Below are 26,737 nucleotides of genomic sequence, written 5' to 3'. Positions count from 1 at the left end.
CTCCTACAGATATCATTACAGGGGTACAGTGACATTCTAATGGTCTCAGCTCCTACAGATATCATTACAGGGTACAGTGACATTCTAATGGTCTCAGCTCCTACAGATATCATTACGGGGTACAGTGACATTCTAATGGTCTCAGCTCCTACAGATATCATTACAGGGTACAGTGACATTCTAATGGTCTCAGCTCCTACAGATATCATTACAGGGGTACAGTGACATTCTAATGGTCTCAGCTCCTACAGATATCATTACAGGGTACAGTGACATTCTAATGGTCTCAGCTCCTACAGATATCATTACAGGGTACAGTGACATTCTAATGGTCTCAGCTCCCAGATATCATTACAGGGTACAGTGACATTCTAATGGTCTCAGCTCCTACAGATATCATTACAGGGGGCACAGTGACATTCCTAATGTCTCAGCCTACAGATATCATTACAGGGTACAGTGACATTCTAATGGTCTCAGCTCCTACAGATATCATTACAGGGGGTACAGTGACATTCTAATGGTCTCAGCTCCTACAGACTGTCATTACAGGGGTACAGTGACATTCTAATGGTCTCAGCTCCTACAGATATCATTACAGGTACAGTGACATTCTAATGGTCTCAGCTCCTACAGATATCATTACAGGGGGTACAGTGACATTCTAATGGTCTCAGCTCCTACAGATATAATTACAGGGGTACAGTGACATTCTAATGGTCTCAGCTCCTACAGATATCATTACAGGGTACAGTGACATTCTAATGGTCTCAGCTCCTACAGATATCATTACAGGGGGTACAGTGACATTCTAATGGTCTCAGCTCCTACAGATATCATTACAGGGGGTACAGTGACATTCTAATGGTCTCAGCTCCTACAGATATCATTACAGGGTACAGTGACATTCTAATGGTCTCAGCTCCTACAGATATCATTACAGGGTACAGTGACATTCTAATGGTCTCAGCTCCTACAGATATCATTACAGGGTTCTAATGGTCTCAGCTCCTACAGATATCATTACAGGGTACAGTGACATTCTAATGGTCTCAGCTCCTACAGATATCATTACAGGGGGTACAGTGACATTCTAATGGTCTCAGCTCCTACAGATATCATTACAGGGTACAGTGACATTCTAATGGTCTCAGCTCCTACAGATATCATTACAGGGTACAGTGACATTCTAATGGTCCCAGCTCCTACAGATATCATTACAGGGGGTACAGTGACATTCTAATGGTCTCAGCTCCTACAGATATCATTACAGGGTACAGTGACATTCTAATGGTCTCAGCTCCTACAGATATCATTACAGGGTACAGTGACATTCTAATGGTCTCAGCTCCTACAGATATCATTACAGGGGTACAGTGACATTATAATGGTCTCAGCTCCTACAGATATCATTACAGGGGTACAGTGACATTCTAATGGTCTCAGCTCCTACAGATATCATTACAGGGGTACAGTGACATTCTAATGGTCTCAGCTCCTACAGATATCATTACAGGGTACAGTGACATTCTAATGGTCTCAGCTCCTACAGATATCATTACAGGGGTACAGTGACATTCTAATGGTCTCAGCTCCTACAGATATCATTACAGGGTACAGTGACATTCTAATGGTCTCAGCTCCTACAGATATCATTACAGGGTACAGTGACATTCTAATGGTCTCAGCTCCTACAGATATCATTACAGGGTACAGTGACATTCTAATGGTCTCTAGCTCCTACAGATATCATTACAGGGTACAGTGACATTCTAATGGTCTCAGCTCCTACAGATATCATTACAGGGGGTACAGTGACATCTAATGGTCTCAGCTCCTACAGATATCATTACAGGGGTACAGTGACATTTAATGGTCTCAGCTCCTACAGATATATCATTACAGGTACAGTGACATTCTCTAATGGTCTCAGCTCCTACAGATATCATTACAGGGTACAGTGACATTCTAATGGTCTCAGCTCCTACAGATATCATTACAGGGGTACAGTGACATTCTAATGGTCTCAGCTCCTACAGATATCATTACAGGGACAGTGACATTCTAATGGTCTCAGCTCCTACAGATATCATTACAGGGGGTACAGTGACATTCTAATGGTCTCAGCTCCTACAGATATCATTACAGGGGTACAGTGACATTCTAATGGTCTCAGCTCCTACAGATATCATTACAGGGTACAGTGACATTTTAATGGTCTCAGCTCTACAGATATCATTACAGGGTACAGTGACATTCTAATGGTCTCAGCTCCTACAGATATCATTACAGGGTACAGTGACATTCTAATGGTCTCAGCTCCTACAGATATCATTACAGGGTACAGTGACATTCTAATGGTCTCAGCTCCTACAGATATCATTACAGGGTACAGTGACATTCTAATGGTCTCAGCTCCTAGATATCATTACAGGGTACAGTGACATTCTAATGGTCTCAGCTCCTACAGATATCATTACAGGGGTACAGTGACATTCTAATGGTCTCAGCTCCTACAGATATCATTACAGGGTACAGTGACATTCTAATGGTCTCAGCTCCTACAGATATAATTACAGGGGTACAGTGACATTCTAATGGTCTCAGCTCCTACAGATATCATTACAGGGTACAGTGACATTCTAATGGTCTCAGCTCCTACAGATATCATTACAGGGGTACAGTGACATTCTAATGGTCTCAGCTCCTACAGATATCATTACAGGTACAGTGACATTCTAATGGTCTCAGCTCCTACAGATATCATTACAGGGTACAGTGACATTCTAATGGTCTCAGCTCCTACAGATATCATTACAGGGTACAGTGACATTCTAATGGTCTCAGCTCCTACAGATATCATTACAGGGGGTACAGTGACATTCTAATGGTCTCAGCTCCTACAGATATCATTACAGGGGGTACAGTGACATTCTAATGGTCTCAGCTCCTACAGATATCATTACAGGGTACAGTGACATTCTAATGGTCTCAGCTCCTACAGATATCATTACAGGGTACAGTGACATTCTAATGGTCTCAGCTCCTACAGATATCATTACAGGGTACAGTGACATTCTAATGGTCTCAGCTCCTACAGATATCATTACAGGGTACAGTGACATTCTCTAATGGTCTCAGCTCCTACAGATATCATTACAGGGTACAGTGACATTCTAATGGTCTCAGCTCCTACAGATATCATTACAGGGGGTACAGTGACATTCTAATGGTCTCAGCTCCTACAGATATCATTACAGGGTACAGTGACATTCTAATGGTCTCAGCTCCTACAGATATCATTACAGGGGGTACAGTGACATTCTAATGTCTCAGCTCCTACAGATATCATTACAGGGTACAGTGACATTCTAATGGTCTCAGCTCCTACAGATATCATTACAGGGGTACAGTGACATTCTAATGGTCTCAGCTCCTACAGATATCATTAGGGTACAGACATTCTAATGGTCTCAGCTCCTACAGATATCATTACAGGGGTACAGTGACATTCTAATGGTCTCAGCTCCTTACAGATATCATTACAGGGTACAGTGACATTCTAATGGTCTCAGCTCCTACAGATATCATTACAGGTACAGTGACATTCTAATGGTCTCAGCTCCTACAGATATCATTACAGGGTACAGTGACATTCTCATGGTCTCAGCTCTACAGATATCATTACAGGGGGTACAGTGACATTCTAATGGTCTCAGCTCCTACAGATATCATTATCAGGGTAGGGTGACATTCTATGGTCTCAGCTCCTACAGATATCATTACAGTGACATTCTAATGGTCTCAGCTCCTACAGATATATTACAGGTACAGTGACATTCTAATGGTCTCAGCTCCCACAGATATCATTACAGGGTACAGTGACATTCTAATGGTCTCAGCTCCTACAGATATCATACAGGGTACAGTGACATTCTAATGGGTCTCAGCTCCATGATATCATTACAGGGGGTACAGTGACATTCTAATCGGTCTCAGCTCCTACAGATATCATTACAGGGGGTACAGTGACATTCTAATGGTCTCAGCTCCTACAGATATCATTACAGGGGTACAGTGACATTCTAATGGTCTCAGCTCCTACAGATATCATTACAGGGGGTACAGTGACATTCTAATGGTCTCAGCTCCTACAGATATCATTACAGGCATACAGTGACATTCTAATGGTCTCAGCTCCTACAGATATCATTACAGGGGTACAGTGACATTCTAATGGTCTCAGCTCCTACAGATATCATTACAGGGGGTACAGTGACATTCTAATGGTCTCAGCTCCTACAGATATCATTACAGGGTACAGTGACATTCTAATGGTCTCAGCTCCTACAGATATCATTACAGGGTACAGTGACATTCTAATGGTCTCAGCTCCTACAGATATCATTACAGGGTACAGTGACATTCTAATGGTCTCAGGCTCCTACAGATATCATTACAGGGTACAGTGACATTCTAATGGTCTCAGCTCCTACAGATATCATTACAGGGTACAGTGACATTCTAATGGTCTCAGCTCCTACAGATATCATTACAGGGTACAGTGACATTCTAATGGTCTCAGCTCCTACAGATATCATTACAGGGTACAGTGACATTCTAATGGTCTCAGCTCCTACAGATATCATTACAGGGGGCAGTGACATTCTAATGGTCTCAGCTCCTACAGATATCATTACAGGGGGTACAGGACATTCTAATGGTCTCAGCCCATTTACAGGGCAGTGACATTCTAATGGTCTCAGCTCCTACAGGAGGGTACAGTGACATTCTAATGGTCTCAGCTCCTAAGCAGATATCATTACAGGGGGGTACAGTGACATTCTAATGGTCTCAGCTCCTACAGATATCGTACAGGGTACAGTGACATTCTAATGGTCTCAGCTCCTACAGATATCATTACAGGGTACAGTGACATTCTAATGGTCTCAGCTCCTACAGATATCATTACAGGGTACAGTGACATTCTAATGGTCTCAGCTCCTACAGATATCATTACAGGGGGTTCAGTGACATCTAATGGTCTCAGCTCCTACAGATATCATTACAGGGGGTACAGTGACATTCTAATGGTCTCAGCTCCTACAGATATCACACAGGGTACAGTGACATTCTAATGGTCTCAGCCTAAGCAGATATCATTACAGGGTACAGTGACATTCTAATGGTCTCAGCTCCTACAGATATCATTACAGGGGTACAGTGACATTCTAATGGTCTCAGCTCCTACAGATATCATTACAGGGTACAGTGACATTCTAATGGTCTCAGCTCCTACAGATATCATTACAGGGGTACAGTGACATTCTAATGGTCTCAGCTCCTACAGATATCATTACAGGGTACAGTGACATTCTAATGGTCTCAGCTCCTACAGATATCATTACAGGGGTACAGTGACATTCTAATGGTCTCAGCTCCTACAGATATCATTACAGGGGTACAGTGAATTCTGGTCTCAGCTCCTACAGATATCATTACAGGGTACAGTGACATTCTAATGGTCTCAGCTCCACAGATATCATTACAGGTACAGTGACATTCTAATGGTCTCAGCTCCTACAGATATCATTACAGGGGTACAGTGACATTCTAATGGTCTCAGCTCCCACAGATATCATTACAGGGGTACAGTGACATTCTAATGGTCTCAGCTCCTACAGATATCATTACAGGGTACAGTGACATTCTAATGGTCTCAGCTCCTACAGATATCATTACAGGGTACAGTGACATTCTAATGGTCTCAGCTCCTACAGATATCATTTACAGGGGCACAGTGACATTCTAATGGTCTCAGCTCCCTACAGATACATTACAGGGGGTACAGTGACATTCTAATGGTCTCAGCTCCTACAGATATCATTACAGGGTACAGTGACATTCTAATGGTCTCAGCTCCTACAGATATCATTACAGGGGTACAGTGACATTCTAATGGTCTCAGCTCCTACAGATATCATTACAGGGGTACAGTGACATTCTCATGGTCTCAGCTCCTACAGATATCATTACAGGGGGTACAGTGACATTCTCATGGTCTCAGCTCCTACAGATATCATTACGGGTACAGTCATTACATTCTAATGGTCTCAGCTCTACAGATATCATTACAGGGTACAGTGACATTCTAATGGTCTCAGCTCCTACAGATATCATTACAGGGTACAGTGACATTCTAATGGTCTCAGCTCCTACAGATATCATTACAGGGTTCTAATGGTCTCAGCTCCTACAGATATCATTACAGGGTACAGTGACATTCTAATGGTCTCAGCTCCTACAGATATCATTACAGGGTACAGTGACATTCTAATGGTCTCAGCTCCTACAGATATCATTACAGGGGGTACAGTGACATTCTAATGGTCTCAGCTCCTACAGATATCATCACAGGGTACAGTGACATTCTAATGGTCTCAGCTCCTACAGCATTGGCAGGTGCGCCAGTGACACCAGCCCCTACAGCCGCCATAGGGTACTACTTAATAGGGCTATATCTCTACAGATAATCATTACAGGGGGTATAGTGACATCTTACGGTCGGCCTACAGCTGCCGGACAGATATAGGCTGCAAAGTGACACTTGTATCCAGTCTATCAGCTGACAGACTTGGTCACCCAGCTCCGCGGTAGGCAGTGACTTAATGGTCTCAGCTCCGCTGGCATCATTACAGGGGCAATGCGATCTATGGTTCAGCCTACACAGACTCTACAGGTGGCAGAGTATGACATTACCTAATGGTCTCAGCTCCCACAAGATTACAGGGGGTACGTATTACAGGGTGTTGAAGTGATTACTCTTGGTGGTTCAGCTCCCTACAGATATCATTACAGGGTACGCGACACTTACTATGCCGTCTACAGGCGTTTATCATTTGTCGGTTCAGCTCCTCTGGCAGATAAATATTACAGGGGTACGCTTATCGTTCTAATGGTCTCCAGCTCCTGGCAGCATTCATATACCGTGGCATTTAATGGTTCAGCCTCACAGATTTCAGGTAGCAAACTGTCAAGGTGACAAAGTATCATTCTAATGGTGTCCAGCTCCCACAGATATCATTACATGGTTCAGTCTACAGACAGGTAGCCAGTGACACGGTCTCAGTTTCCTACAGATATCATTACAGGTACAGTGACATCGGTCTGCTCACAGATATCATTGCTAGGGTACAGTGCCTCTCTAATACAGGGGGTATCGGTCTCAGCTCCTGCCAAGATTGTCAGGTACAGTGACGGTTCAGCTCCTACAGATATCAATAAGAGGGTAATAGCATTTGTCGGTTCAGCAGATATCATTACAGGTGACATTTGTCGGGTCTCAGCTCCTGGCGCATTTGTGGTACAGCATTGTTCTAATGTTCAGCTCTACAGACACAGCAGGTACAAATTACAGTCTCAGCTCTACAGACAGTTAGGTACAGCATTTAATGGGTTCAGCTACACACATAGTGGTTCTAACGTCTCAGCTCCACAGATAGTCATTACAGGGTACAGTGATATTCTATCGGTCTCATTCTACAGATATCACTGTACCCCTGTAATGATATCTTAATGGAGCTGAGACCATTAGAATGTCACTGACCATTAGAATGTCACTGTACCCTGTAATGATATATGTAGATATCTGAGCTGAACCATTAGAAGTCCTGGAACCCCCTGTAATGATATCTGTAGGAGCTGATGTCACTGTACCCTGTAATGATATCTGTAGGAGCTGAGACCATTAGAATGTCACTGTACCCTGTAATGATATCTGTAGGAGCTGAGACCATTAGAATGTCACTGTACCCTGTAATGATATCTGTAGGAGCTGAGACCATTAGAATGTCACTGTACCCTGTAATGATAATGAGATATACCCCTGTAATGATAGGAGCTGAGACCATTAGAATGTCACTGTACCCTGTAATGATATCTGTAGGAGCTGAGACCATTAGAATGTCACTGTACCCTGTAATGATATCTGTAGGAGCTGAGACCATTAGAATGTCACTGTACCCTGTAATGATATCTGTAGGAGCTGAGACCATGTCACTGTACCCTGTAATGATATGTCACCATTAGAATGTACCCTGTAATGATATCTGTAGGAGCTGAGACCATTAGAATGTCACTGTACCCTGTAATGATATCTGTAGGAGCTGAGACCCATTACCCCCTGTAATGTCAGCTGAGACCATTAGAACCCCTGTAATGATATCTGTAGGAGCTGAGACCATTAGAATGTCACTGTACCCCCTGTAATGATATGAGACCATTAGAATGTCACTGTACCCTGTAAGCTGAGACCATTAGAATGTCACTGTACCCTGTAATGATATCTGTAGGAGCTGAGACCATTAGAATGTCACTGTACCCTGTAATGATATCTGTAGGAGCTGAGACCATTAGAATGTCACTGTACCCTGTAATGATATCTGTAGGAGCTAGACCATTAGAATGTCACTGTAATGATATCTGTAGGAGCTGAGACCATTAGAATGTCACTGTACCCTGTAATGATATCTGTAGGAGCTGAGACCATTAGAATGTCACTGTACCCTGTAATGATATCTGTAGGAGCTGAGACCATTAGAATGTCACTGTACCCTGTAATGATATCTGTAGGAGCTGAGACCATTAGAATGTCACTGTACCCTGTAATGATATCTGTAGGAGCTGAGACCATTAGAATGTCACTGTACCCCTGTAATGATATCTGTAGGAGCTGAGACCATTAGAATGTCACTGTACCCTGTAATGATATCTGTAGGAGCTGAGACCATTAGAATGTCACTGTACCCTGTAATGATATCTGTAGGAGCTGAGACCATTAGAATGTCACTGTACCCCTGTAATGATATCTGTAGGAGCTGAGACCATTAGAATGTCACTGTACCCCCCTGTAATGATATCTGTAGGAGCTGAGACCATTAGAATGTCACTGTACCCTGTAATGATATCTGTAGGAGCTGAGACCATTAGAATGTCACTGTACCCTGTAATGATATCTGTAGGAGCTGAGACCATTAGAATGTCACTGTACCCCTGTAATGATATCTGTAGGAGCTGAGACCATTAGAATGTCACTGTACCCCCTGTAATGATATCTGTAGGAGCTGAGACCATTAGAATGTCACTGTACCCTGTAATGATATCTGTAGGAGCTGAGACCATTAGAATGTCACTGTACCCTGTAATGATATCTGTAGGAGCTGAGACCATTAGAATGTCACTGTACCCCTGTAATGATATCTGTAGGAGCTGAGACCATTAGAATGTCACTGTACCCTGTAATGATATCTGTAGGAGCTGAGACCATTAGAATGTCACTGTACCCTGTAATGATATCTGTAGGAGCTGAGACCATTAGAAGACTGTAATGATATCAGCTTAGAATGTCACTGTACCCCTGTAATGATATCTGTAGGAGCTGAGACCATTAGAATGTCACTGTACCCTGTAATGATATCTGTAGGAGCTGAGACCATTAGAATGTCACTGTACCCTGTAATGATATCTGTAGGAGCTGAGACCATTAGAATGTCACTGTACCCCCTGTAATGATATCTGTAGGAGCTGAGACCATTAGAATGTCACTGTACCCTGTAATGATATCTGTAGGAGCTGAGACCATGTCACTGAATGTCAGCTGAGACCCCTGTAATGATATCTGTAGGAGCTGAGACCATTAGAATGTCACTGTACCCTGTAATGATATCTGTAGGAGCTGAGACCATTAGAATGTCACTGACCATTAGAACCCTGTAATGATATCTGTAGGAGCTGAGACCATTAGAATGTCACTGTACCCTGTAATGATATCTGTAGGAGCTGAGACCATTAGAATGTCACTGTACCCTGTAATGATATCTGTAGGAGCTGAGACCATTAGAATGTCACTGTACCCTGTAATGATATCTGTAGGAGCTGAGACCATTAGAATGTCACTGTACCCTGTAATGATATCTGTAGGAGCTGAGACCTGTCAGACCATGTAATGATATGTCACTGTACCCTGTAATGATATCTGTAGGAGCTGAGACCATTACCCTGTAATGATATGTCTGAGACCATTAGAAACTGTACCCTGTAATGATATCTGTAGGAGCTGAGACCATTAGAATGTCACTGTACCCTGTAATGATATCTGTAGGAGCTGAGACCATTAGAATGTCACTGTACCCCTGTAATGATATCTGTAGGAGCTGAGACCATTAGAATGTCACTGTACCCCCTGTAATGATATCTGTAGGAGCTGAGACCATTAGAATGTCACTGTACCCTGTAATGATATCTGTAGGAGCTGAGACCATTAGAATGTCACTGTACCCTGTAATGATATCTGTAGGAGCTGAGACCATTAGAATGTCACTGTACCCTGTAATGATATCTGTAGGAGCTGAGACCATTAGAATGTCACTGTACCCCCTGTAATGATATCTGTAGGAGCTGAGACCATTAGAATGAGACCATGATAGAATGTCACTGTACCCTGTAATGATATCTGTAGGAGCTGAGACCATTAGAATGTCACTGTACCCCTGTAATGATATCTGTAGGAGCTGAGACCATTAGAATGTCACTGTACCCTGTAATGATATCTGTAGGAGCTGAGACCATTAGAATGTCACTGTACTACCCTGTAATGATATCTGTAGGAGCTGAGACCATTAGAATGTCACTGTACCCTGTAATGATATCTGTAGGAGCTGAGACCATTAGAATGTCACTGTACCCCTGTAATGATATCTGTAGGAGCTGAGACCATTAGAATGTCACTGTACCCCCTGTAATGATATCTGTAGGAGCTGAGACCATTAGAATGTCACTGTACCCTGTAATGATATCTGTAGGAGCTGAGACCATTAGAATGTCACTGTACCCTGTAATGATATCTGTAGGAGCTGAGACCATTAGAATGTCACTGTACCCTGTAATGATATCTGTAGGAGCTGAGACCATTAGAATGTCACTGTACATTAGAATGTCTACCTGTAATGATATCTGTAGGAGCTGAGACCATTAGAATGTCACTGTACCCTGTAATGATATCTGTAGGAGCTGAGACCATTAGAATGTCACTGTACCCTGTAATGATATCTGTAGGAGCTGAGACCATTAGAATGTCACTGTACCCTGTAATGATATCTGTAGGAGCTGAGACCATTAGAATGTCACTGTACCCCCTGTAATGATATCTGTAGGAGCTGAGACCATTAGAATGTCACTGTACCCTGTAATGATATCTGTAGGAGCTGAGACCATTAGAATGTCACTGTACCCCTGTAATGATATCTGTAGGAGCTGAGACCATTAGAATGTCACTGTACCCTGTAATGATATCTGTAGGAGCTGAGACCATTAGAATGTCACTGTACCCTGTAATGATATCTGTAGGAGCTGAGACCATTAGAATGTCACTGTACCCTGTAATGATATCTGTAGGAGCTGAGACCATTAGAATGTCACTGTACCCTGTAATGATATCTGTAGGAGCTGAGACCATTAGAATGTCACTGTACCCTGTAATGATATCTGTAGGAGCTGAGACCATTAGAATGTCACTGTACCCTGTAATGATATCTGTAGGAGCTGAGACCATTAGAATGTCACTGTACCCTGTAATGATATCTGTAGGAGCTGAGACCATTAGAATGTCACTGTACCCCTGTAATGATATCTGTAGGAGCTGAGACCATTAGAATGTCACTGTACCCCTGTAATGATATCTGTAGGAGCTGAGACCATTAGAATGTCACTGTACCCTGTAATGATATCTGTAGGAGCTGAGACCATTAGAATGTCACTGTACCCCTGTAATGATATCTGTAGGAGCTGAGACCATTAGAATGTCACTGTACCCCTGTAATGATATCTGTAGGAGCTGAGACCATTAGAATGTCACTGTACCCCTGTAATGATATCTGTAGGAGCTGAGACCATTAGAATGTCACTGTACCCTGTAATGATATCTGTAGGAGCTGAGACCATTAGAATGTCACTGTACCCTGTAATGATATCTGTAGGAGCTGAGACCATTAGAATGTCACTGAGACCCCCTGTAATGATATCTGTAGGAGCTGAGACCATTAGAATGTCACTGTACCCCTGTAATGATATCTGTAGGAGCTGAGACCATTAGAATGTCACTGTAGTAATGATATCTGTAGGAGCTGAGACCATTAGAAATGTCACCTGTAATGATATCTGTAGGAGCTGAGACCATTAGAATGTCACTGTACCCTGTAATGATATCTGTAGGAGCTGAGACCATTAGAATGTCACTGTACCCCTGTAATGATATCTGTAGGAGCTGAGACCATTAGAATGTCACTGTACCCTGTAATGATATCTGTAGGAGCTGAGACCATTAGAATGTCACTGTACCCCTGTAATGATATCTGTAGGAGCTGAGACCATTAGAATGTCACTGTACCCTGTAATGATATCTGTAGGAGCTGAGACCATTAGAATGTCACTGTACCCTGTAATGATATCTGTAGGAGCTGAGACCATTAGAATGTCAGTACCATGATATCTGTAGGAGCTGAGACCATTAGAATGTCACCCCTGTAATGATATCTGTAGGAGCTGAGACCATTAGAATGTCACTGTACCCTGTAATGATATCTGTAGGAGCTGAGACCATTAGAATGTCACTGTACCTGTAATGATATCTGTAGGAGCTGAGACCATTAGAATGTCACTGTACCCTGTAATGATATCTGTAGGAGCTGAGACCATTAGAATGTCACTGTACCCTGTAATGATATCTGTAGGAGCTGAGACCATTAGAATGTCACTGTACCCTGTAATGATATCTGTAGGAGCTGAGACCATTAGAATGTCACTGTACCCCCTGTAATGATATCTGTAGGAGCTGAGACCATTAGAATGTCACTGTACCCCCTGTAATGATATCTGTAGGAGCTGAGACCATTAGAATGTCACTGTACCCCCTGTAATGATATCTGTAGGAGCTGAGACCATTAGAATGTCACTGTACCCTGTAATGATATCTGTGGGAGCTGAGACCATTAGAATGTCACTGTACCCTGTAATGATATCTGTAGGAGCTGAGACCATTAGAACCCTGTAATGATATCTGTAGGAGCTGAGACCATTAGAATGATATCTGTAGGAGCTGAGACCATTAGAATGTCACTGTACCCCTGTAATGATATCTGTAGGAGCTGAGACCATTAGAATGTCACTGTACCCTGTAATGATATCTGTAGGAGCTGAGACCATTAGAATGTCACTGTACCCCCTGTAATGATATCTGTAGGAGCTGAGACCATTAGAATGTCACTGTACCCCCTGTAATGATATCTGTAGGAGCTGAGACCATTAGAATGTCACTGTACCCCCTGTAATGATATCTGTAGGAGCTGAGACCATTAGAATGTCACTGTACCCTGTAATGATATCTGTAGGAGCTGAGACCATTAGAATGTCACTGTACCCTGTAATGATATCTGTAGGAGCTGAGACCATTAGAATGTCACTGTACCCTGTAATGATATCTGTAGGAGCTGAGACCATTAGAATGTCACTGTACCCTGTAATGATATCTGTAGGAGCTGAGACCATTAGAATGTCACTGTACCCTGTAATGATATCTGTAGGAGCTGAGACCATTAGAATGTCACTGTAGGACCCTGTAATGATATCTGTAGGAGCTGAGACCATTAGAATGTCACTGTACCCTGTAATGATATCTGTAGGAGCTGAGACCATTAGAATGTCACTGTACCCTGTAATGATATCTGTAGGAGCTGAGACCATTAGAATGTCACTGTACCCCCCTGTAATGATATCTGTAGGAGCTGAGACCATTAGAATGTCACTGTACCCTGTAATGATATCTGTAGGAGCTGAGACCATTAGAATGTCACTGTACCCTGTAATGATATCTGTAGGAGCTGAGACCATTAGAATGTCACTGTACCCCTGTAATGATATCTGAGACCATTAGAATGAGCTGAGACCATTAGAATGTCACTGTACCCTGTAATGATATCTGTAGGAGCTGAGACCATTAGAATGTCACTGTACCCCTGTAATGATATCTGTAGGAGCTGAGACCATTAGAATGTCACTGTACCCTGTAATGATATCTGTAGGAGCTGAGACCATTAGAATGTCACTGTACCCTGTAATGATATCTGTAGGAGCTGAGACCATTAGAATGTCACTGTACCCTGTAATGATATCTGTAGGAGCTGAGACCATTAGAATGTCACTGTACCCTGTAATGATATCTGTAGGAGCTGAGACCATTAGAATGTCACTGTACCCCTGTAATGATATCTGTAGGAGCTGAGACCATTAGAATGTCACTGTACCCTGTAATGATATCTGTAGGAGCTGAGACCATTACCCTGTAATGATATCTGTAGGAGCTGAGACCATTAGAATGTCACTGTACCCTGTAATGATATCTGTAGGAGCTGAGACCATTAGAATGTCACTGTACCCTGTAATGATATCTGTAGGAGCTGAGACCATTAGAATGTCACTGTACCCTGTAATGATATCTGTAGGAGCTGAGACCATTAGAATGTCACTGTACCCTGTAATGATATCTGTAGGAGCTGAGACCATTAGAATGTCACTGTAGAACCCTGTAATGATATCTGTAGGAGCTGAGACCATTAGAATGTCACTGTACCCCTGTAATGATATCTGTAGGAGCTGAGACCATTAGAATGTCACTGTACCCTGTAATGATATCTGTAGGAGCTGAGACCATTAGAATGTCACTGTACCCTGTAATGATATCTGTAGGAGCTGAGACCATTAGAATGTCACTGTACCCTGTAATGATATCTGTAGGAGCTGAGACCATTAGAATGTCACTGTACCCCCTAGGAGTAATGATGATATCTGTAGGAGCTGAGACCATTAGAATGTCACTGTACCCTGTAATGATATCTGTAGGAGCTGAGACCATTAGAATGTCACTGTACCCTGTAATGATATCTGTAGGAGCTGAGACCATTAGAATGTCACTGTACCCTGTAATGATATCTGTAGGAGCTGAGACCATTAGAATGTCACTGTACCCTGTAATGATATCTGTAGGAGCTGAGACCATTAGAATGTCACTGTACCCCTGTAATGATATCTGTAGGAGCTGAGACCATTAGAATGTCACTGTACCCCTGTAATGATATCTGTAGGAGCTGAGACCATTAGAATGTCACTGTACCCTGTAATGATATCTGTAGGAGCTGAGACCATTAGAATGTCACTGTACCCTGTAATGATATCTGTAGGAGCTGAGACCATTAGAATGTCACTGTACCCTGTAATGATATCTGTAGGAGCTGAGACCATTAGAATGTCACTGTACCCTGTAATGATATCTGTAGGAGCTGAGACCATTAGAATGTCACTGTACCCCTGTAATGATATCTGTAGGAGCTGAGACCATTAGAATGTCACTGTACCCTGTAATGATATCTGTAGGAGCTGAGGAGCTGAGACCATTAGAATGTCACTGTACCCTGTAATGATATCTGTAGGAGCTGAGACCATTAGAATGTCACTGTACCCTGTAATGATATCTGTAGGAGCTGAGACCATTAGAATGTCACTGTACCCTGTAATGATATCTGTAGGAGCTGAGACCATTAGAATGTCACTGTACCCCTGTAATGATATCTGTAGGAGCTGAGACCATTAGAATGTCACTGTACCCTGTAATGATATCTGTAGGAGCTGAGACCATTAGAATGTCACTGTACCCTGTAATGATATCTGTAGGAGCTGAGACCATTAGAATGTCACTGTACCCTGTAATGATATCTGTAGGAGCTGAGACCATTAGAATGTCACCATTAGAATGTCACCCTGTAATGATATCTGTAGGAGCTGAGACCATTAGAATGTCACTGTACCCTGTAATGATATCTGTAGGAGCTGAGACCATTAGAATGTCACTGTACTGTAATGATATCCCTGTAATGATATCTGATAGGAGCTGAGACCATTAGAATGTCACTGTACCCTGTAATGATATCTGTAGGAGCTGAGACCATTAGAATGTCACTGTACCCTGTAATGATATCTGTAGGAGCTGAGACCATTAGAATGTCACTGTACCCTGTAATGATATCTGTAGGAGCTGAGACCATTAGAATGTCACTGTACCCTGTAATGATATCTGTAGGAGCTGAGACCATTAGAATGTCACTGTACCCTGTAATGATATCTGTAGGAGCTGAGACCATTAGAATGTCACTGTACCCTGTAATGATATCTGTAGGAGCTGAGACCATTAGAATGTCACTGTACCCTGTAATGATATCTGTAGGAGCTGAGACCATTAGAACCCTGTAATGATATCTGTAGGAGCTGAGACCATTAGAATGTCACTGTACCCTGTAATGATATCTGTAGGAGCTGAGACCATTAGAATGTCACTGTACCCCCTGTAATGATATCTGAGACCATTAGAATGTCACTGTACCCTGTAATGATATCTGTAGGAGCTGAGACCATTAGAATGTCACTGTACCCTGTAATGATATCTGTAGGAGCTGAGACCATTAGAATGTCACTGTACCCTGTAATGATATCTGTAGGAGCTGAGACCATTAGAATGTCACTGTACCCCCTGTAATGATATCTGTAGGAGCTGAGACCATTAGAATGTCACTGTACCCTGTAATGATATCTGTAGGAGCTGAGACCATTAGAATGTCACTGTACCCCCTGTAATGATATCTGTAGGAGCTGAGACCATTAGAATGTCACTGTACCCTGTAATGATATCTGTAGGAGCTGAGACCATTAGAATGTCACTGTACCCTGTAATGATATCTGTAGGAGCTGAGACCATTAGAATGTCACTGTACCCCCTGTAATGATATCTGTAGGAGCTGAGACCATTGAGACCTGTAATGATATTGAGACCATTAGAATGTCACTGTACCCTGTAATGATATCTGTAGGAGCTGAGACCATTAGAATGTCACTGTACCCTGTAATGATATCTGTAGGAGCTGAGACCATTAGAATGTCACTGTACCCTGTAATGATATCTGTAGGAGCTGAGACCATTAGAATGTCACACCCTGTGATATCTGTAGGAGCTGAGACCATTAGAATGTCACTGTCTGTAATGATATCTGTAGGATTTACAATTAGAATGTCACTGTACCCCTGTAATGAACACAACCATTAACACAATCCTCCCTTATGATATTTCTCTGTCACTCCTGTAATGATATCTGTAGGAGCTCTAGAATGTCTCTCTCCCTCCCTCCTCTTGTCCTCCCTCTCTCTCCTCTCTCCCTCCCCTCTCTCCTCCTAAACTCATCTAATGTCATTTACAACCACTCTCACAACCATAACACCCTCCTCCATTGTCCTCCCTCTCTCTCTCTCTCTCTCTCTCTCTCTCCCTCCCTCCTCTTGTCCTCCCTCTCTCTCCTCTCTCCCTCCCCTCTCTCCTCCTCTCTCTCTCTCTCTCTCTCCCTCCCTCCTCTTGTCCTCCCTCTCTCTCTCTCTCTCTCTCCCTCCCTCCTCTTGTCCTCCCTCTCTCTCTCTCTCTCTCTCTCTCTCCCTCCTCTTGTCCTCCTCTCTCTCTCTCTCTCTCTCTCTCCTCTCCTCTCATCTCCTCCTCTCTCTCTCCTCCTCCTCTCTCTCTCCCTCCCTCCTCCTCCTCCTCCTCCTCCTCTCTCTCTCCTCCCACCTCCCTCCTCTCTTCTCTCTCTCTCTCCCCCCTCTCTCTTTCCTCCCTCCCTCCTCTCTTCTCTCTCTCTCTCTCTCTCTCTCTCTCCTCTCCTCCTCGTCCTCCTCCTCTCTCTTTCCTCCTCCCTCCTCTCTCCAGGACCTGGTAGGTGATCTGCAGGGTGAACTGGGGGGAAAGTTTGAGACTCTGGTAGTGGCTCTAATGACTCCGCCCATCCTCTACGATGTGACATCACTACGGAACGCCATCAAGGTATTTGACCCAGGACTAGTGATGTCATATCCTGTGAGTGACGGTGTGATGTCATAGTGACTGTGTGTTGATGTCACGGTGTAGGGGGCGGGGACCAATGAGAAGGTGCTGATTGAGATCCTATCTTCTAGAACGGCCCAGCAGATTAAGGACATCACTGCTGCCTATCGCCAGGGTAACACACAGATACACACACACACACTGCTGCCTACCGCCAGGGTAACACACAGACACACACACACACTGCTGCCTACCGCCAGGGTAACACACAGATACACACACACACACACACACTGCTGCCTACCGCCAGGGTAACACACAGACACACACACACACACTGCTGCCTACCGCCAGGGTAACACACAGACACACACACACACACTGCTGCCTACCGCCAGGGTAACACACAGACACACACACACACACTGCTGCCTACCGCCAGGGTAACACACAGACACACACACACACACTGCTGCCTACCGCCAGGGTAACACACAGATACACACACACACACTGCTGCCTACCGCCAGGGTAACACACAGATACACACACACACACTGCTGCCTACCGCCAGGACACAACACACAGATACACACACACACACACACACACAGATACACACCGCCAGGGTACACACACAGATACACACACACACACACACACACACACACACTGACACAGATACACACACACACACACACACACAGATACACACACACACACACACACACACACACACACTGACACAGATACACACACACAGACACACAGACACACACACACACACACACACAGATACACACACACACACACAGATACACACACACACACAGACACACACACACACACACTGACACAGATACACACACAGACACACACACACACACTGACTCACACAGATACACACACACACACAGGAGGATAACAGGACACACAGACACACAGACACACACACACTGACACAGATACACACACACAGACACACACACACACACACTGACTCAGTGTTTGTGTTTGTGTTCCAGAGTTTAATAAGAACCTGGAGGAGGATGTAACAGGAGACACGTCAGGTCACTTCAGGAGACTGCTGGTCATCCTGCTACAGGTGAGGGGTCAGAGGTCAGGGGAACATAGATCTCCAAGGAAAAATATAGATGCAGATGAAACAAGGACATAGATCTAAACTACAACAAACATAAAAGTTTGGACACACCTACTCATTCCAGGGTTTTTATTTATTTTGGACTATTTTCTACATTGTAGAATAAGAGTGAAGAAATCAGAACTATGAAATAACACATATGGAATCATGTAGTAACCAAAAAAGTGCCTTGATGACAGTTTTGCACACTCTTGGCATTCTCTCAACCAGCTTCATGAGGTAGTAACCTGCAGTTCAATTTTTTTTTTTTTTTTACCTTTATTTGACTTGGCAAGTCAGTTAAAGAACAAATTCTTATTTTCAATGACGGCCTAAGAACAGTGGGTTAACTGCCTGTTCAGTGGCAAAATGACAGATTTGTACCTTGTCAGCTTGGGGATTTGAACTTGCAACCTTCCGGTTACTATTCCAACGCCCTAACCACTAGGCTACCCTGCCTCCCCTAACAGGTGTACCTTCTTAAAAGTTAATTTGTGGTATTTCTTTCCTTCTTAATGCATTTCAGTCAATCAGTTGTGTTGTGACAAGGTAGGGTTGGTGTACAGAAGATAGCCCTATTTGGCAAAAGACCAAGTCCATATTATGGCAAGAACAGCTCAAATAAGCAAAGAGAAACGACAGTCCATCATTACTTTAAGACATGAAGTCAGTCAATTGGGAAAATTTCAAGAACTTTGAAAGTTTCTTCAAGCGCTATGATGAAACTGGCTCTCATGAGGACCGCCACAGGGAATGGAAGACCCAGAGTTACCTCTGCTGCAGAGGATGAGTTCATTAGAGTTAACAGCCTCAGATTCCACAGGAAAGGAAGACCCAGAGTTACCTCTGCTTCAGAGGATGAGTTCATTAGAGTTAACTGTCTCTCATGAGGACCGCCACAGGAAAGGAAGACCCAGAGTTACCTCTGCTACAGGAAGACCCAGAGTTACCTCTGCTGCAGAGGATGAGTTCATTAGAGTTAACTGGCTCTCATGAGGACCGCCACAGGAAAGGAAGACCCAGAGTTACCTCTGCTGCAGAGGATGAGTTCATTAGAGTTAACTGTCTCTCATGAGGACCGCCACAGGAAAGGAAGACCCAGAGTTACCTCTGCTGCAGAGGATAAGTTCATTAGAGTTACCTGGCTCTCATGAGGACCGCCACAGGAAAGGAAGACCCAGAGTTACCTCTGCTGCAGAGGATATGTTCATTAGAGTTACCAGCCTCAGATTGGCCCAAAGGAATGACCACAGAGAGTTACCTCTGCTGCAGAGGATGAGTTCATTAGAGTGCAAAGACCAGTGGAAGTCTGTTCCTGGAGATTTTATTTCAAATTGGAGATTTTTTTCAACTGGCTCTCATGAGGACCACCACAGGAAAGGAAGACCCTAAAGAGTTACCTCTGTTGCAGAGGATGGAGACCAGTGGAAGTCTAACTGGCTGAGATTTTATTTCATTTGAGGACAAACTGCCACAGGAAATTGGAAGATCTCCGCATGTGAGTTCCCTCTGAAGCATGGAAGAGGTGTGATGGAGTTGCTTTCTGTTGCACTGAGGATTTATTTGAGTTCATTAACCAGCATGTTAACTGGCTCATCTGGTTTATGAGGACCATTTGTTTTTCACAGGAAAGGACCCAACACACTCCAGGCTGTTACCTCTTTGCAAGGAGAGGATGAGTTCATTAGGTGCCCTGGTTAACCCAAATTAGATTGTTTGTTCTCTCATGAGGACCGCCACAGTGAAAGGAAGACCATCAAGAGTTACCTCTGCTGCAGAGGATGAAAAGTTCAAATGACTACTTTGAAGAATCTCAAATATTAAATCTATTTTTGTTTTTGTTTAACATTATTTGAATGAGAAAATAGTGTGTCCAAACCTTTGTCTGGTACTGTAGATGTGTAGGACATAGATCTGACAGATATAGATGTGACATAGGACAGATATAGATCTGACAGATATAGATGATGTGGGACATAGATCTGACAGATATAGATGTGTGGGACATAGATCTGATAGATATAGATGTATGGGACATAGATCTGACAGATATAGATGTGTGGGACATGCATCTGAGAGATATAGATTTGTGGGACATAGATCTGACAGATATAGATGTGTGGGACATAGATCTGACAGATATAGATGTGTGGGACATAGATCTGATAGATATAGATGTATGGGACATAGATCTGACAGATATAGATGTGTGGGACATAGATCCAACCAATATAGATGTGTGGGACATAGATCTGACAGATATAGATGTGTGGGACATGGATCTGACAGATATAGATGTGTGGGACATGGATCTGACAGATATAGATGTGTGGGACATAGATCCAACCAATATAGATGTGTGGGACATAGATCTGATAGATATAGATGTGTGGGACATAGATCTGATAGATATAGATGTGTGGGACATAGATCCAACCAATATAGATGTGTGGGACATAGATCTGATAGATATAGATGTGTGGGACATAGATCTGACAGATATAGATGTGTGGGACATAGATATGACATGTGGGATATAGATATGTGGGACATAGATCTGATAGATATAGATGTGTGGGACATAGATCTGACATGTGGGATATAGATGTGTGGGACATAGATCTGACAGATATAGATGTGTGGGACATGGATCTGACAGATATAGATGTGTGGGACATGGATCTGACAGATATAGATGTGTGGGACATGGATCTGACAGATATAGATGTGTGGGACATGGATCTGACAGATATAGATGTGTGGGACATAGATCTGACAGATATAGATGTGTGGGACATAGATATGACAGATATAGATGTGTGGGACATAGATCTGACATGTGGGATATAGATGTGTGGGACATAGATCTGATAGATATAGATGTGTGGGACATAGAGCTGACAGATGTGCTCTCTCTCCTCTCAGGCCAGTAGACAGCAGGGGGTACAGGAGGGGAACATAGAGGCTGACGCACAGGTAAGAGTGTGTGTGTGTGTGTGTGTGTGTGTGTGTGTGTGTGTGTGTGTGAGAGAGAGAGAAATCACATGTGTATCTCTGAAATATGTGATAGTAGTGTGTGTGTGCAGACTTTGTTCTCTGCAGGAGAGAAGAAGTTTGGGACCGATGAAGAACAGTTCATCACCATCCTGGGGAACAGGAGCACTGAACACCTGAGAGAGAGGTGGGTGGGGGGGGGACACAACACCTGAGGAGAGGGGGGGGGTGAACACCTGAGGAGAGGTGGGGGGGGTGAACACCTGAGGAGAGTTGGGGGGGTGAACACCTGAGGAGAGTTGGGGGTGAACACCTGAGGAGAGGTGGGGGGGGGGGGGTGAACACCTGAGGAGAGGGGGGGGTGAACACCTGAGGAGAGGGGGATGAACACCTGAGGAGAGGGGGATGAACACCTGAGGAGAGGGGGGTGAACACCTGAGGAGAGGGGGGTGAACACCTGAGGAGAGGGGGGAACACCTGAGGAGAAGAGTTGGGGGGTGAACACCTGAGGAGAAGAGTTGGGGGTGAACACCTGAGGAGAAGAGTTGGGGGTGAACACCTGAGGAGAAGAGTTGGGGGGTAAACACCTGAGGAGAAGAGTTGGGGGTAAACACCTGAGGAGAGTTGGGGGGTAAACACCTGAGGAGAGTTGGGGGGTAAACACCTGAGGAGAGTTGGGGGGGTAAACACCTGAGGAGAGTTGGGGGGTAAACGCCTGAGGAGAGTTGGGCCTGAGGAGAGTTGGGGGGGTAAACACCTGAGGAGAGATGGGGGGGTGAACACCTGAGGAGAGGTGGGGGGGGTGAACAGCTGAGGAGAGGTGGGGGGGGTTGAACACCTGAGGAGAGGTGAGGGGGGGTTAACACCTGAGGAGAGGTGGGGGGGGTTGAACACCTGAGGAGAGGTGGGGGGTTGAACACCTGAGGAGAGGTGGGGGGGGTGAACACCTGAGGAGAGTTGGGGGGGGGGGATGAACACCTGAGGAGAGTTGGGGGTGAACACCTGAGTGAACACCTGAGGAGAGTTGGGGGGGGGTGAACACCTGAGGAGAGTTGGGGGGTGAACACCTGAGGAGAGTTGGGGGGGACCACCTGAGGAGAGTGGGGGGTGAACACCTGAGGAGAGGTGGAGGGGGTGAACACCTGAGGAGAGGTGGGGGGTGAACACCTGAGGAGAGTGTGGGGGGTGAACACCTGAGGGAGAGGTGGGGGGTGAACACCTGAGGAGAGGTGGGGGGTGAACACCTGAGGAGAGGTGAGGGGGGGGTTGAACACCTGAGGAGAGGTGGGGGGGTTAACACCTGAGGAGAGGTGGGGGGTGAACACCTCTGAGGAGAGGTGGGGGGTTGAACACCTGAGGAGAGGTGGGGGGTTAACACCTGAGGAGAGAGGTGGGGGTGAACACCTGAGGAGAGGTGGGGGGGTTGAACACCTGAGGAGAGGTGGGGGGTGAACACCTGAGGAGAGGTGGGGGGTGAACACCTGAGGAGAGGTGGGGGGGGTTGAACACCAGAGGAGAAAGAAAGAAAAAGGAGAGAAAGAGGAAAGAGAGAGAAAGAGAGAGAAAGAGAGAGAAAGAGAGAGAGAAAGGAGGACTGAGGTGGGGGGGTTAACACCTGAGGAGAGGTGGGGGGTGAACACCTGAGGAGAGGTGGGGGGGGTTGAACACCTGAGGAGAGGTGGGGGGTTAACACCTGAGGAGAGGTGGGGGGTGAACACCTGAGGAGAGGTGGGGGGGGTTGAACACCTGAGGAGAGGTGGGGGGGTGAAACACCTGAGGAGAGTTGGGGGGGTGAACACCTGAGGAGAGTTGGGGGGGTGAACACCTGAGGAGAGGTGGGGGGTGAACACCTGAGGAGAGTTGGAGGGGGTGAACACCTGAGGAGAGTTGGGGGGGGTGAACACCTGAGGAGGGTTGGGGGGGTGAACACCTGAGGAGAGTTCTCTCTGAACACCTGAGGAGAGTGGGGGGGGTGAACACCTGAGGAGAGGTGGGGGGTGAACACCTGAGGAGAGTTGGGGGGACCACCTGAGGAGAGGTTGGGGGGGGGGGTGAACACCTGAGGAGAGGTGGGGGGGCGAACACCTGAGGAGAGGTGTGTGTGTGTGTGTGTGAGGGAGGGAGGGAGATCTGTGTATATAAATGGTATCAACACACACTTTCTGTGACATTGACGTCTATTTTCTCCTAGGAAGAAGATCATTCTAATACTAGATATGTGTGTGTGTGTGTGTGTGTGTGTGTGTGTGTGTGTGTGTGTGTGTGTGTGTGTGTGTGTGTGTGTGTATCAGTGTTTGCTGTGTACATGAAGCTGGCAGGGTATGAGATGGAAGAGAGTATTCAGAGAGAGACCTCTGGAGGACTGAGAGACCTGCTACTGGCCGTGGGTAAGACACACACACCACCACACACACACACACTCTCACACACACACACACACCACACACACACCACACCACACACACACCTCTCTCTCACCTCTCTCTCGCTCTGTCTCTCTGTCTGTCTCTCTCTATCCTCTTCCTCTGTCTCTCTCCCTCTCTCTCTCTGTCTCTCTCTGTCTCACTCACCCTACCCTGAATATCCTCTCTCTCTCTGTCCTCTCTTCCTCCATCTCTCTCTCTCTCTCTCTCTCTCTCTCTCTCTCTCTTTCTCTCTCTCTGTCTCTCTCTCTTCCTCCATCTCTGTCTCTCTCTCTCACTATACCCTCTCTCTCTCTGTCCTCTCTTCCTCTGTCTCTCTCTCTCACCCTGTCCCTCTCTGTCCTCTCTTCCTCCATCTCTCTCTCCTCTCTCTCTCTGAATCTCTCTCTGTCTCTCTGTCTCTCTCTCTCTCTCTCTGTGTCTCTCTCTCTCTCTTCTCTCTCTGTATCTCTCTTCCTCCATCTCTGTACTCTCTCTCTCTCACCCTGTCTCCTCTCTCTCTCTGTCCTCTCTTCCTCCATCTCTGTCTCTCTCACTCACCCTACCCTCTCTCTCTCTGTCCTCTCTTCCTCCATCTCTGTCTCTCTCTCTCTGTCTTTCTCTCTCTGTCCTCTCTTCCTCCATCTCTGTCTTTCTCTCTCTGTCCTCTCTTCCTCCATCTCTGTCTTTCTCTCTCTGTCCTCTCTTTCTCCATCTCTGTCTTTCTCTCTCTGTCCTCTCTTCCTCCATCTCTGTCTCTCTCCTCTGTCTCTCTCTCTGTCCTCTCTTCCTCCATCTCTGTCTCTCCTCTGTAGTGAAGTGTGCTCGGAGCGTCCCAGGCTACTTTGCAGAGACTCTGTACTATTCGATGTCGGTAAGAATCTATTTTCTCCTCTGTAGTGAAGTGTGCTCGGAGCGTCCCAGGCTACTTTGCAGAGACTCTGTACTATTCGATGAAGGTAAGAATCTATTTTCTCCATCCTAGGAAGAAGATCATTCTAATACTAGATATGTGTTTTTAGAACTGTGTGTGTGTGTGTGTGTGTGTGTGTGTGTGTGTGTGTGTGTGTGTGTGTGTGTGTGTGAATATCTCTCTCTGTCTGTGGTGTGTGTGTGTGTGTGTGTGTGTAGGGTGCAGGAACTGAATATCGATCCAGACCTTAATCAGAGTGATGGTGAGTCGTAGTGAGGTGGACATGTTGGATATCAGAGCTGATTACAGACGAATATCTTCACCAAGTCTCTGCAGTACTCTGCTATACAGGTATATACTGAATATCTACTCTCTCTCAGTACCTCAGGTTTCTATACCTCTACCTACCCTCTCTCTCTGTCTCTACTCTCTCTACTGAATATCTACTCCTCTCTACCTCTCAGTACCTGCTATACAGGTATATCTGAATATCTACCTCTCTCTACCTCTACCTGAATATCTCTCTCTGTCTCAGTACTCTGCTATACAGGTATATACTGAATATCTATCTCTCTCTATCTCTCTACCCCTGAATATCTCTCTCTGTCTCAGTACTCTGCTATACAGGTATATACTGAATATCTATCTACCCCTGAATATCTCTCTCTCTGTCTCAGTACTCTGCTATACAGGTATATACTGAATATCTATCTACCCCTGAATATCTCTCTCTCTGTCTCAGTACTCTGCTATACAGGTATATACTGAAATATCTATCTACTCTGCCAGGTATATACTGAATATCTCTCTCTCTGTCTCAGTACTCTGCTATACAGGTATATACTGAATATCTCTCTCTGTCTCAGTACTCTGCTATACAGGTATATACTGAATATCTATCTACCCCTGAATATCTCTCTCTCTGTCTCAGTACTCTGCTATACAGGTATATACTGAATATCTATCTACCCCTGAATATCTCTCTCTGTCTCAGTACTCTGCTATACAGGTATATACTGAATATCTATCTACCCCTGAATATCTCTCTCTCTGTCTCAGTACTCTTCTATACAGGTATAATGGGGCAACAAAGTATTTAGTCAGCCACCAATTGTGCAAGTTCTCCCACTTAAAAAGATGAGAGAGGCCTGTAATCTTCATCATAGGTACACTTCAACTATGACAGACAAAATGAGAAGAAAAACATCCAGAAAATCACATTGTAGGATTTTAATGAATTTATTTGCAAATTATGGTGGAAAATAAGTATTTGGTCAATAACAAAAGTTTATCTCAATACTTTGTTATATACCTTTTGTTGGCAA

The 26,737-nt window shown here is 44.7% G+C and overlaps 2 protein-coding genes across 2 annotated transcripts in view; both read left to right on the top strand.

Annotated features, from left to right (window-relative positions):
• The window catches only part of LOC135571068 (annexin A5-like), a 77,584-nt gene extending 53,486 nt beyond the window's left edge, over window positions 1-24,098 (top strand). The window contains exons 5-11 of the mRNA XM_065016874.1: window positions 17,849-17,962; window positions 18,047-18,137; window positions 18,988-19,067; window positions 22,029-22,079; window positions 22,190-22,273; window positions 23,265-23,282; window positions 24,060-24,098. Coding sequence (XP_064872946.1) covers window positions 17,849-17,962; window positions 18,047-18,137; window positions 18,988-19,067; window positions 22,029-22,079; window positions 22,190-22,273; window positions 23,265-23,282; window positions 24,060-24,098 — 477 coding nt within the window. The remainder of the gene's footprint in view (window positions 1-17,848; window positions 17,963-18,046; window positions 18,138-18,987; window positions 19,068-22,028; window positions 22,080-22,189; window positions 22,274-23,264; window positions 23,283-24,059) is intronic.
• The window catches only part of LOC135571070 (annexin A5-like), a 90,407-nt gene that overhangs the window by 62,431 nt on the left and 1,239 nt on the right, over window positions 1-26,737 (top strand). Inside the window, exon 4 of the mRNA XM_065016876.1 lies at window positions 26,156-26,169. Within this exon, the coding sequence (XP_064872948.1) occupies window positions 26,156-26,169 (14 nt within the window). The remainder of the gene's footprint in view (window positions 1-26,155; window positions 26,170-26,737) is intronic.

The sequence above is a fragment of the Oncorhynchus nerka genome, unplaced genomic scaffold (assembly GCF_034236695.1).
Source record: "Oncorhynchus nerka isolate Pitt River unplaced genomic scaffold, Oner_Uvic_2.0 unplaced_scaffold_811, whole genome shotgun sequence".
Classification (NCBI taxonomy): Eukaryota; Metazoa; Chordata; class Actinopteri; order Salmoniformes; family Salmonidae; genus Oncorhynchus; species Oncorhynchus nerka.
Note: the sequence above shows the minus strand (reverse complement) of the source record. Positions and strands in the feature narration are given on the sequence as shown.